Source organism: Perca fluviatilis, chromosome 24 (genome assembly GCF_010015445.1).
Source record: "Perca fluviatilis chromosome 24, GENO_Pfluv_1.0, whole genome shotgun sequence".
Lineage (NCBI taxonomy): Eukaryota > Metazoa > Chordata > Actinopteri > Perciformes > Percidae > Perca > Perca fluviatilis.
Genome location: NC_053135.1, coordinates 15,756,194 through 15,770,256, shown reverse-complemented (window position 1 = coordinate 15,770,256; position 14,063 = coordinate 15,756,194). Strand labels below are relative to the sequence as shown.

The 14,063-nt window shown below is 40.5% G+C and overlaps 2 protein-coding genes across 2 annotated transcripts in view; one reads left to right on the top strand and one right to left on the bottom strand.

Moving 5' to 3' along the window:
- LOC120554237 (oocyte zinc finger protein XlCOF6.1-like) overlaps nucleotides 1-2,487 on the top strand; it is a 13,434-nt gene extending 10,947 nt beyond the window's left edge. Inside the window, exon 2 of the mRNA XM_039793008.1 lies at nucleotides 661-2,487. Coding sequence (XP_039648942.1) covers nucleotides 661-1,886 — 1,226 coding nt within the window. The 3' untranslated portion in view covers nucleotides 1,887-2,487. The remainder of the gene's footprint in view (nucleotides 1-660) is intronic.
- The window catches only part of LOC120554235 (gastrula zinc finger protein XlCGF8.2DB-like), a 147,610-nt gene that overhangs the window by 85,883 nt on the left and 47,664 nt on the right, over nucleotides 1-14,063 (bottom strand). The window lies entirely within an intron of this gene.

Here is a 14,063-nt window from a genome sequence, read left to right as displayed (position 1 = left end):
GCTATAATCAATGAAACTGGCTAAAATGGGCACAAGAGCAGTGCGTACTGGTGCATATGCTCAGCGGAGATCTGCTCTACAACCGTAAAAATAGGACACTTGATATTTTTTACGCGAGGTGTGTGCACTTTACACAGAAATGGATCATAAAGTGTCATTATTACTTTATACTATAATACTACTTACATTACTTTATACTGTAATACTAATACTGTATCTGTCTCTTTCCCGAAATTCAGCCTTGGTGCAGAATTAAAGCCACTAGAGCCAGTCCCACAATGAGCTTTCCTTAGGACATGCCATTTCTGTGTCTGTAGCTATTGAGGAGGAGAAAAGGGGGGGTGGCAGTTGACCAACTGCCACTTTGCTCGTTTTTTAAAGCCATGATGTCTCTCTCTTATGGGTGGGCCAAATTCTCTGGGAGGGCAAAGCAGAGAAAGGGGAGGTAACCTCCAGATCGGCCCATCTCAGCTTTCATTTCAAGTCAGAGCAGGATACCCAGGGCTTGGTTTACACCTATCGCCATTTCAAACCACTGGGGGACCATAGGCAGGATGGGGGAACTCATATTAATGTTAAAAAAACCTCATAAAGTGAAATATTCATGCCCTGGGACCTTTTTTGAGATTTTACATTTATGGCTGTTTGTTTGTGTTTCAGTTTTACCTTCAGATGTCCAGATGGTGATTGTTGGTGAAGAACATCAGCAGGAGTGGAGCCCCAGTCTGGACCAGGAGGACACAAAGCCCCCACACATTAAAGAGGAACAGGAGGACCTCTCAACCAGTCAGGATGGAGAGCAGCTTCAAGGGCTGGAGGAGGCTGTTATCACCAAGTTTCCAGTCAGTGTCCCTGTGAAGAGTGAAGATGATGAAGAGAAACCTCAGTTCACACAGCTTCACCAAAGACAAACTGAACAGATGAAAACAGAAGCTGATGGAGAGGACTGTGAAGGACCGGATAATTATTTACAACCAGATACTGATGACCAGACTGGAGATTCATCTGAAGCGGAGACTGATGACAGCGCTGATTGGGAGGAGACCAGAGAACCTCAGTCAGGTTTAAACTCTCTGAATAATGATACAGACCCTGTCAGTGATTCAAGATGTAGTACTGGTGAAAAAGAGTGTGGAGACAGATTTGGCACCAGTGGACATCCGAAGAGACACTTGAAAACGCATGCAGGAAGGAAACCATTTAGCTGCTCATTCTGTAAGAAAGCTTTTAGACAGAGTGAAGATTTACATAGACACATGAGAATCCACACAGGGGAGAAACCATTTAGCTGCTCGGTCTGTAAGAAAGCTTTTGCAGTGAGTGGAAGTTTACATAGACACATGAGAACCCACACAGGAGAGAAACCATTCAGCTGCTCCATTTGCAAGAAAGCTTTTACACGGAGTGGAAGTTTACAGACACACATGAGAATCCACACAGGAGAGAAAGCATTCAGCTGCTCCATCTGTAAGAAAGCTTTTACAGAGAGTGGAAGTTTACATAGACATATGAGAATCCACACAGGAGAGAAACCATTTAGCTGCTCAGTCTGTAAGAAAGCTTTTACAGTGAGTGGAAATTTACAGAAACACATGAGAATCCACACAGGAGAGAAACCATTTAGTTGCTCCATCTGTAAGAAAGCTTTTACAGAGAGTGGAAGTTTACAGACGCACATGAGAAGCCACACAGGAGAGAAACCTTTCAGCTGCTCAATATGTAAGAAGGCTTTTACGATGAGTGGACATTTACAGAGACACAAGAGAATTCATACAGGAGAGAAACCGTTTAGCTGCTCAGTCTGTAAAAAAGCTTTTAGAGTAAGTGGACATTTAAAGGCACACATGATAACGCACACAAGAGACAACGTTGTTGTGCAACGTTAGACAAAATTGCTAACTGTAGGCAAATGTAGCTTAGGAGTAGCCTACAACAAGTTTTTAAAGTGTGCTATTAATAGCCTGCCGAGCACCGCTAAAAATAGCCTAGCGCTGCCGCTGCAGTTACCTCCCTACCAGACGCTTTCTTATTTTTAACTGTCAATGCCAGTGAAAAATAAATAATTTGACCTGACGGATCATCAGACTCATTCATATCAGAACTGAAACACTGGAACAACAAACCCTGACCCACAGTCTGTTTCCCCATAGATGGATATATACTAGATATATATTGTTTTTTTTTTTTTTTTTAAAGAAAACAGGTTCAGGTGAGAAAGTATAAGATAAGCCTTTAACATTATCCCACTGCACTGAACAGCAACCCCATATTCACATATGTTATGAATAGGTGAATGTATAACCTTTGGTTGCCTGCACAATGCATTATCTGTTGATTAGTTGATTACATTTGCCTTCTGGTTGACAGCACAAAGGAGTGAGGAGAATAGAGAGGGAGAAGGGCAGAGAGAGCAAGATGAACAAGGTGAGAAAATGGCTAGGTAGCCTTGTGTGTGTGTGTGTGTGTGTGTATATGTATGTGTGTGTATGTGTGTGTGTATATATATATATATATATATATATATATATATATATATATATATATATATATATATATATATATATATACTCTTTATTTGAAGATTATTTTCTAGTTGATTACAAAATGTTTTGTATGTGATCGTCTGTTATATGACGGAGAGAGGAGGATGGAGAGAGAGTGCACAAAGAGAGGGACCTGGAAGAACCAGGTGAGAAAGTGGACATATATTGTATGGGCAAAAACACTTAAAACACTTAAAATATTTCATTCACATTATATTTACATATGCATTTCATGGAGGACTAGGCTCTTAAGAAAAAGAGATGTTGGATTTTCCCCATCTGGTTCAGAGGCATTATTAGATTAGATTATTCATCATTTAGCTGTATAACCATATCAGTTTCTGTCAATGATGCAAATAAAAAAGTTGAAAATGAACATGAATAATCCTGTCTAAAAATATGTTAAGGCTTATTTTACCAGTTCAAGGTATGTGTGCTGGAATAATCATGCTTTGTAGCTTCCATCTTTTTTTCACAGCAGATGCCTTCAATCTGTTGATCTTTTGTCATAATTGCATGTCTCAATCTGTCCATTTCTTTCACCAAAACTCATCAGAAGTCATGATTTAAGTTTTTCTTTTTGCCCCCGGACCCCCTTAGCTTGACTGCTATCAACTTCTCATTAGGGCCTGAGCCCTCCCAAAGGTCAGATCCTAGAATTGCCCCTGATGACATGATTACTTGGATAAAAACGTCTACACTCATCTGTGTATAAAGTGAAAAGGACAGGTGAGCTGACACAGCCCTGGGGGGCTCCTGTGCTCCAAATTTTAGGGTCAGATAGAGTCCCATTAACGCTGACCTGCTGTCTACGATTGGTTAAGAACGAATGATACCATTTGATAAAGGAATTTATAAATAATAATTATTTAAATAATACTTTAAAATCATTCAGCCTCTTAATTAATAGATGTGGCTGCATTGTATTAAAAGCTGAGCTAAAGTCAACGAATAGGAGGCGTGCATATGAGGTAGAATCTTCTAAATGTCTGTTAATGCTATGTGTCACAGCAATGATAGCGTCATCTGTGCTACTGTTACTCTTATGTGCAAACTGAAAGGGATCTAAAAGACAACTGACCTCTGTTTTCAAGAACTGTATGATCATTTTCTCAAAGCACTTCATCACCAGTGACGTACGTGCTACAGGACGGTAGTCATTGTTCTCTTTGCAGCTTGCTTTTTTTAGGTACGGGAATAATAATAGTTTTTCCAGATAGAGGGAACAGAGTGAATGTCTAAAGACTTCAAAAATTTTCAAATCTGGTACATTTTATACACCTAAATATAAGGTTATTGTCTACCGCTGTGCCCAGATCTTCAGACAAGTAGAAATGAGCAGGCCAGCGGGTGTGCAGTTCTTCTTTTTTTTGAAACCATATACACTGCTCAAAAAAATAAAGGGAACACGTAAAGGAACACGCCGACTTATTGGGAATTTAGCTTATTCACCGTAACCCCCAGAGTTAGACAAGTCGATACATACCCTTCTCATCTCCGTGCGTGCTGTAAAGCTGTCTGACGGCTCCAGCAGCATCAGCCCATAACCGAACAGGCAGGTGACTGGTTCCAGTAATCCTACTGCTCCGAATAAGTGACAAAATAAAGCCAACATGTTCCTATTTACATGTTGTGATTTGTAGAGTCACAGCATGTACAAAAAACAACGTAAAATGAGGCAAAGCCATCTTCTATCTGTAAAAAAAACGGGAACTATATTCTCAGGCGGAAGAATGTAGTACTTGGGCGGAGTGACAAGCCTGTCTGAGTGACAAGCCTGTCTGAGAATATAGTTCCCGGTTTGTTTACGGATAGAAGATGGCTGTGTCTCATGTTACGTTGTTTTTTGTACACGCTGTGACTGTACAAATCACAACATGGAAATAGGAACATGTTGGCGTTATTTTGTCACTTTTGTCACAATTCGGAGCAGTAGGCTAGTTGGAACTAGGGGTGGGGGGAAAAAATCGATACAGCATAGTATCGCGATATTTCCCGTGGCAATACTGTATCGATACACAGACGCCAAGTATCGATCTTTTATTATTTAAATTGCACATGAGAATTTAACTTTTTGGTAGTAGAATAATAAAATCAATTGCTTATTCAGTCCACCAGATGGCGCTGTTTGTTTTCTGGTGAGGTCAGCGGGGTGACTGTCAGCGTGCAGGAGGATGTAGATAAAATAAACATGGCAGCGTCAGAGAAAGAAATTAGAAATGCACCATCGGGCGTTTAAAATCAAGTGTTTGGACTTTTTCGGTTTTTAACAAGGAGGGGACAACTGAGATGGATATGAGACATGGGATTTGCAAGGAGTGTCGTATGCAAATAAAATACTCAGGGAATACCACGAACATGAGGGCTCATCTCACACGCCACCATCCAGAGTTAGCGTTAGCCGAGGACGGTAAAGCTAATGCTAAACCAACTCCGCCGAAAAACCAACCAACACTGGACACACTTAGCTTGACAAAGCTACCTCCCAATTCAGAGCGAGCTAAGAAAATAACTCAAGCCATCGCCTACTTCATGTGCAAAGACCTGCGTCCATACAACGTTGTGGAAAATGAGGGATTTTGTCACTTGCTAAAAACACTGGAACCAAGGTACGTGGACTCCGTCGGCGCCCGTTTTTCACAGATACAGCCGCACTACCACGCTCTACAGAGAAGTTAAGCTTAAAGTTCAGGAAAGTTTGAAACCAGCAGAACGTGTTGCATTAACTTGTGATGCATGGACGTCACGGGCAGTGGATTCCTATGTGACTATTACAGCTCATTATCTCACAGAAGACTGGCAACTGCTGTCTCACGTTCTCCAAACTAGAGCAGTACACGAAAGTCACACCGGGGCAAACACTTAGTTAGTTAGCTTGACAGTAGGGATGCACCGAATATTCGGCCACCGAAAATTTTCGGCCGAAAATGGCCCAAAAGGGCATTTTCGGTTTTCGGCCGAAATACCTTTTATCACCGAAACAATACGGCCGAAAATGTTGTGATGACGCAAACAGAAAACGCGACCTGCACGTGTGTCAGTACCCGATCCGTTCCACCTGCAAAGCCGTCTCCTAAGCAAAGAGGTTGAGACGGACCACGGAGTTGAAAACAATGAAAAGTACGCTCTTAGAGTCTGTCAGCACACGTTTCAGTGAGATCTGTTCGGATCCTCTGCACTTCATCGCGACTGTACTTGATCCGCGTTATAAAGACCATTACTTGGATGCGGAAATAAAGCAGGGCCCACGAGAATAATGATCCAGGCCGCGATGGATGCGGAGAACCCGCGTGGAGACGGAGACGGGCAGCGCCCACGCAGGAGATCAGAGCGCAGAAAAAAGACTTGTCTGGCTGCACCAGATGAGGGGCATGCACCCTCGTTGTCTGATATGTTCAGTGAAATCCTGCAAGAAAGTGCCTCCAATTAATAATAATAATAATAATAACAATAGGTAAGCTATTCTGTTCTTAGGCTACTGTATACTGTATGTGACTATCAGATTGTAGCCATATTTCTGCTAGATATTTTTTTAATTAAACTTTAATATTAATTTATACAATTGCAATGCCTTGATTTTAGTAAAGTTAGTACACAGTCATAGCCATAAATGCAATGGTACTAATAATTGGCTTAATTTCTTTCGGTGTTTCGGTTTAGGTTTTCGGTCTTGGTTTCCTCTTTTTTCGGTTTTGGCCAAGAATTTTCATTTCGGTGCATCACTACTTGACAGTCACATTTTACAGCAATAAATTTCATGTGAGATGAACAAACAGATGTTGACAAAGTTTTCCTTTGGGGACATAATAATGAAGTTGGAAAAAAGGTAATAAATTGCAATATATTGCAGAATATCGCAATATGTTTAAAATCGCAATAATATCGTATCGTGACCTAAGTATCGTGATAATATCGTATCGTGGTACCTCTGGTGATTCCCACCCCTAGTTGGAACCAGTTACCTGCAGGATCTGTGCTGGGCTAAGCTAATGCTGGAGCCGTCAGACAGCGTTACAGCACGCACTGAGATGAGAAGGGTATGTATCGACTTGTCTTACTCTGGGGGTTACGGTGAATAAGCTAAATTCCCAATAAGTCGGCGTGTTCCTTTAAACAACACAATGTAACTCCAAGTCAATCACACTTCTGTGAAATCAAACTGTCCACTTAGGAAGCAACACTGATTGACAATAAATTTCACATGCTGTTGTGCAAATGGAATGGACAACAGGTGGACATTATAGGCAATTAGCAAGACACCCCCAATAAAGGAGTGGTTCTGCAGGTGGTGACCACAGACCACTTCTCAGTTCCTATGCTTCCTGGCTGATGTTTTGGTCACTTTTGAATGCTGGTGGTGCTTTTACTCTAGTGGTAGCATGAGACTGAGTCTACAACCCACACAAGTGGCTCAGGTAGTGCAGCTCATCCAGGATGGCACATCAATGCGAGCTGTGGCAAGAAGGTTTGCTGTGTCTGTCAGCGTAGTGTCCAGAGAATGGAGGCGCTACCAGGAGACAGGCCAGTACATCAGGAGACGTGGAGGAGGGCAACAACCCAGCAGCAGGACCGCTACCTCCGCCTTTGTGCAAGGAGGAGCAGGAGGAGCACTGCCAGAGCCCTGCAAAATGACCTCCAGCAGGCCACAAATGTGCGTGTGTCTGCTCAAACGGTCAGAAACCGACTCCATGAGGGTGGTATGAGGGCCCGACGTCCACAGGTGGGGGTTGTGCTTACAGCCCAACACCATGCAGGAAGTTTGGCATTTGCCAGAGAACACCAAGATTGGCAAATTTGCCACTGGCGCCCTGTGCTCTTCACAGATGAAAGCAGGTTCACACTGAGCACATGTGACAGACGTGACAGACATGTCTGGAGACGCCGTGGAGAACGTTCTGCTGCCTGCAACATCCTCCAGCATGACCGGTTTGGCGGTGGGTCAGTAATGGTGTGGGGTGGCATTTCTTTGGGGGGCCCGCACAGCCCTCCATGTGCTCGCCAGAGGTAGCCTGACTGCCATTAGGTACCGAGATAAGATCCTCAGACCCCTTGTGAGACCATATGCTGGTGCGGTTGGCCCTGGGTTCCTCCTAATGCAAGACGATGCTAGACCTCATGTGGCGGGAGTGTGTCAGCAGTTCCTGCAAGAGTAAGGCGTTGATGCTATGGACTGGCTCGCCTGTTCCCCAGACCTGAATCCAATTGAGCACATCTGGGAGTGTGACTCCAAATCCAGACCTCCATGGGTTGATCCATTTGATTTCCATTGATCATTTTTGTGTGATTTTGTTGTCGGCACATTCAACTATGTAAAGAAAAAAATATTTAATAAGATTATTTCATTTATTCAGATCTAGGATGTTATTTTAGTGTTCCCTTAATTTTTTTGAGCAGTGTATTTACAGTCACTGTTATATGTAATATTCACTGTTATCTTACATACTCATACAGGCGCTGCCATCCTTTATTATCACTTCCGGTTGCCACTGCTGCACACTTCACTGACATCCGTAAACAGAACATTCTAACAGAAGATTCTAAGGATATTACATTATAGTTATTCTTGGTGGGGATAGCTCTTAAGCAACATGCTACTGCTTAGTTGCATGGTTGTAAAGTGCGTAGTCTTGCATTGCCAGACCTATCTCCGCAGTGTCGGCGCAGATACAGTGCGTAATTAAAGAAACTGCAAGTTATACAGCCCTATACAGTCGGCCTGAGTGAGTCTCTGGCTGCAACACATGGCTATTTTGGTATTAGCTTTTATCTGCCAGTATGGCAGATAGCCTTCCTTGATTTAATCCCCAAACAGAAAATCTACATGCATTTTGGCACGTGGTGGGGGTTCATTTTCAGACACTGCTGTGTTAGTCACACATATACATATACAGAAATATGATTTATAATTATCAGGGGTGGGGCTACCACCACCCTGTAATATGATAGGCCCTGCCTGGTGCGACACCACCCCCCGCCAATCATCCCTGCCCTTGTCACATGACCAATTAATGTAGCCATGATGACTATCCATCTATCCACTAGATGGAGGCAGAAATTCACTTATGGACAAATAAGAATTACAAAATCAGAAAACAAAATTGAGAGATTTCTGAGAGATACTGTTTGGTCCTTTTTACATCCTTTACATTTATTTGTACAGCCGCTCATGTTATTGTTACTTACTTACGGGTATGGGGAGGCAGATGTCATGGTAGGACGAAGAGGAGGAAGAAGAAAAAGTTTGACTTATTATAGGAATTTAATACTTTTTACAGTATATTGGTGCTGGCTGCTGTTGATGTATACACATGTTCATTTAATGTTTCTATAATGACCATTCAGTACTGTACCTCTGGTATACTGAATACATCTTCAATACAAATATATTGATTACAAAAATGCATTTAATATTTTTTTTTACATATATATATATATATATATATAATATATATATAATATGTATGTGTGTGTGTGTGTGTGTGTGTGTGTGTGTGTGTGTGTGTATATATATGTGTGTGTGTGTGTGTATATATATGTGTGTGTGTGTGTATATATATGTGTGTGTGTGTGTGTGTGTATATATATATGTGTGTGTGTGTGTGTATATATATATGTGTGTGTGTGTATATATGTATATATATATAATGTATATGTATATGTGTGTATATATGTGTGTGTGTGTATATATAGTATTCATTTCTTTCTGTATATGTATATATTTTAACAATATATATATTTTGTACATAAATTGTTTTGAATTACTTTGGGTTAAAATAAGTGGACCACCCTGTGGTTTTACAGTTTATTCAGCCGCAGAGAAAGCAATTATTTATTTACATAAAACAAACAAAAAAAATGCGCTCACCAAAGACACAGATTTTACATAATCTAACCATCACCAGATATTCACCAAAACTTGATTGAAAACAAGGGGAGAAAATGTTTCATTCTTAATGCAGGAAAGAAAAATCTAAGCATTATACTGCAGATTTGTCAGGCCACTGTAAATAAGAAATGTTCATAATGACTTGCCTGTAAAAATACAAGGGAAATAAATGAGAAAAGATTAGTGTTTTATTCCTTTTCCTGCCGTAAATATGCGCCAAAACTACGAGTTTTGAATTATAAAGAAAATAAAATACAACCTCAAACGATAAAAAAAAATAGAGTAGCCACACATCACACAATAAAAAATAGTGATCATTCAGGTCAATCAGAATAAGGAGTAAGAAAAACCTCTTACAGGATCACATCCTCAGTAATCTTTCCTCAATTTAAAATCTGCAGTTAAGAAGTCTATTTGATATTTAGGTAGGTGTGTGAAACTAATGCGGTACACAAATCGCACTAACAGTCATTACCAAAACGGCCTCGCCCCACTATCTTCTAGGCGAGTTACTATGGGCCATTCCATCAAGGCGCATATCAACTGACCTTTAAATGGATGGTATTTTAATGTTGTAGGCTTTGATTTGTCTTGCCCAATCGTCCAGCGGCCCATGGTGGCAAACTCCCGATATTCCCAGTGGCCGGTCCGCCCTTGCCCGTCGCTCTACTTTCACCATAGAGGGACTGAGACGAATATTTACAAGATTTACATAATGTGCACATTTTTATGCTTCATATATTATTATTATTATTATTATTATTATATATTATATTATTATATACAGCTCTGCCATGCTTCAGAACAGTTTCTGTCCAGCTGCTGCCAGAGGGCAACGTCACAGTCCCTGCACTTTCCTTTCACCGGCCTTGGCTGTAACAGTGTTCACACTTCCCGCGACCTGTGGTGGCTCCTCAATGTATGGAAGAGGATTAGGGCCACTGGTGAAAAATGTATTGAGACTTTCTGAATTCTGAGATTAAAGTCAGAATTCTGAGAATTAAGTCAGAACTCAAATACATTTTTCACCAGTGGCCCTAATCCTCTGCCGTATCAATGAAAGCTCTGTGTGCCATAGGTTTCGTTTCCTGGGCCACGCAGAGTTCCTCGTGCAAAATGAAGCTGTTGTTGTCAAGAAAATGATAGAACAGGTTTCTGTACCAGGGCATGGTCTTGTGTTGTGATGAGTAATATTAAATGAGCTGACCTGTCTGATATATATATATATATGAGATATTTTCTGTAATTAGCGTGGGACAGGGCATCTGTACCTTTGCATAGGAGCCATCTTGTTATTTTACCCTCCTCTGCACAGTTTTATCAGAGTGGGCAGCATGTATTGTGGAGCAAAATGAAACCTCCCTCGTGTCCATCCATTTCACAAAAGATGATGGGGCCCTCCCTGATCCATTTTACGGATTTTATGGTGAGAGTGTTCAGATCACAGAGAATCACACCAAGGGCCAGACATGTATATAGTTTATCTGACATGCTCTTATTTCATCGAAAAAGTTAAATATCTTTGACTCAATTATTGCATGTCTCATATAGTCTTCTCACTTACAGTTTGGTCAACATAAAGCTCTGAAAAAGTGAGCAAAAAGGTTGCAAAGCCATCCTAGAATATAGCAAATCAAGCAAAACTAATGATTACATTTTCTAAGTAGGCTACCACACAGCTGACTCGCAACAAATCATCAAATGTTTGACGCACAACTAGGTGGGCCAAAATATATTGTGAACCTAGATTGATATGAGGGCCGGATCAGAATGAGCGAGGGGCCGGATTTGGCCTGTGGGCCTTGAGTTTGACACGTGCTTTAGCGTGTATGGAGCAGACATATTTTCACATGAAAAATACAATACAACCTAAGTTGTGGAGCCTGTAGGCAGACTGAAGCTAAGTGCCAAGGCTGAGGAGTCAGCTAAAACGGCCCGCTCCGCAACCAATAGATAGAAGTGGACCAGAAATAAAAAACAACTTCAAATCTCTTGCACTATTTTTGCGGGAATGTTGTAATGCAATGGAGGATGTGTGTTGTTTAATTAGTATCGATGGTGCGTTGCTGTGTAGAGAGGAATCTGCCGACACTGTTTCTTGATTATAAAGGTTTATTTACATCAAAGAAATCAGCATCATGTACAAGCCCTGCAGAGCTCGGAGAGCGACAGCTACCCAGATTCTCAAAAGTCACTCTGCCTTTTCTTTGTTCGAACATGGTATATCTATTCTTCATAACTTTAGGGTGGGATGATAATCTGGCCAATGGCTGCAAGCCAACTGGTCTTCTCTAAACATCCTGGGGGCCCATTGATAATGCTTTTTCCAGATGTGTCTTCTGAAACTAGGCTAAAGTTCATCTGGGTTTCTTTGTTACCCAAAGCTTAAGTACAAATCATATAGAATATGCAGATACAATAAGATGGCCATATACCTCATGTGCAAATCTGATTGGAACCCCTTTGCCCGGCTCACTTAGATCCATTACTTTATTCAGTTACTTTAAGGCACCTGTCTTTAATTATCTACTATCAACCTGCTCTTGCTTCTAATTTGTCATAACACATGACTACTGTAGATTGTTTTTAAAATTTCTTAAATTCCAAAGTTTCTTACTTTTATCTTCCTTAAAGGTCCGATGACATGGTGCTCTTTGGATGCTTTTATATAGACCTTAGTGGTCCCCTAATACTGTATCTGAAGTCTCTTTCCTGAAATTCAGCCTTGGTGTAGAATTACAGCCACTAGAGCCAGTCCCACAATGAGCTTTCCTTAGAACATGCCATTTCTGTGTCTGTAGCTATTGAGGAGGAGAGAGGGGGGGGCAAGGTGGAGGGTGGGGGTGTGGCCTTGACCAACTGCCACTTTTCTCATTTGAAAGCCATGATGCCTCTCTCTCATGGGTTGGCCAAATTCTCTGGGCGGACAAAGCAGAGAAAGGTGAGGTAACCTTGCTGCTTATGACCTCATAACAAGCAAGATTCCAGAACAGCTCATCTGAGCTTTCATTTTCTTAAAGGCAGAGCAGGATACCCAGGGCTCGGTTTACACCTATCGCCATTTCAAGCCAATTGGGGACCATAGGCAGGCTGGGGGAACTCATATTAATGTTAAAAAAACCCATAAAGTGAAATTTTCATGCCATGGGACCTTTAATGTGGATGTATGCAACTTATTGTGTATTTACTTGTACATACTTTTATTTTATTTCATTATTATTATTGTTATTATCAGTCGGTGTTGGAGTAGTTAGGCTTGGGAATGTTGTGTGTATATGTGTGATGTATTTTCTATACAAAATGACATGATTCATCTCAACAGGTTAACCTTCTGATAAATACTCTGAAATGCTCTAATGTTCAGAAGCAGCAACCAAACCAAAACTGTCCAGTCCAGATCAGATCAGGAGTAGTTTCAGAGGCATTCAGCAGCAGAACAAAGAACAGGACAGGCAGGTTTAATAATCCACATAGCAGCAGGGGTTAGAGTGAATCCAGATCCTGGTTCAGATGAGTCTCCTGGGTTTGTGTTGTGTTGTATTTTCAGGATCCAGATGCCAAGGAGTTTTTTCTGCTGCGAGAGTCCTAGTTTTAGTTTAGTTACTACATACACACAATCATACAATCTATTTAAGTGCAAGAGAGGGAGAAAACCTCAAGGCTTCCTCAGAGTCCTCCCCTAATACAAATTAAATTACTTTAATGATTAATTACTTTACAAAAATGAAACAAAAAAATACAACAAATAGGGAAAACTATAACACACACAAAAATATATATATAAATATCATGCAAGCAAAAATACTGAAGCAAACAGAAACACAAACCAGTGGACATCTTTATCTGATTTAAAAAAAAAAAAAATCTTTTGTCGTCTTGATGTACGACAATAACACAAACGGAAATCATTCTTTTTGAATGTGAGTGAATATCTGAAGAGAATTTTTTTTTAAATGTATCTAGTAGAGCGTGCTTGTAATTCTTATTTAACATAATGCATGTTAAAAGTGGCCTATTATTCGCAGCAAAGATAGGCTATTTTTGCAAGATCTTATAAAGTTATTGTGTGTATTTATATAAAAACTAATAACATGTTTGGACATTAAAGTAAGTAAGATATTTAATATTTTAATATAGAGTATGTTATATTGTTAATAACATGTTGGGACCGGACTATGAGAGGAGCTGAAGCCAGCTCAGTTCTGATCGCTGCTTCTCTGTCAGGTGGATCCATGCCTTTCCAGAGTGCTGAGATTAAGCTGAAGCAAAAACAAGAAACTCCCATGAATCTCTATCAAAAAAATAATAATAATAAAACGGACTGTTACAGATTACTTATTGTCATCTTTAAATGAGAAGCTGTTAAAGCCGGGTTTTAATTAGTGTACTTTGACTCTGAAAGTGATTCGGTCAAGTGAAGAGCAGAGAAAGGGAGACAAAAATGTGCTGTTCTTCGTTTCAGCCACTAGGTGTGGGCAGAACTTCACTGATTACCAAACACGATGGAGAAGTGAAAATCTGAAAAACAATTGAGACCGATTATATGCCTGATGTTTAAAGAGACATCTTTTAACTTTCTATTACATTTGTATAGCCCCTGGTGTAATCATTTAGAAAAATAATCAAAATAGAAA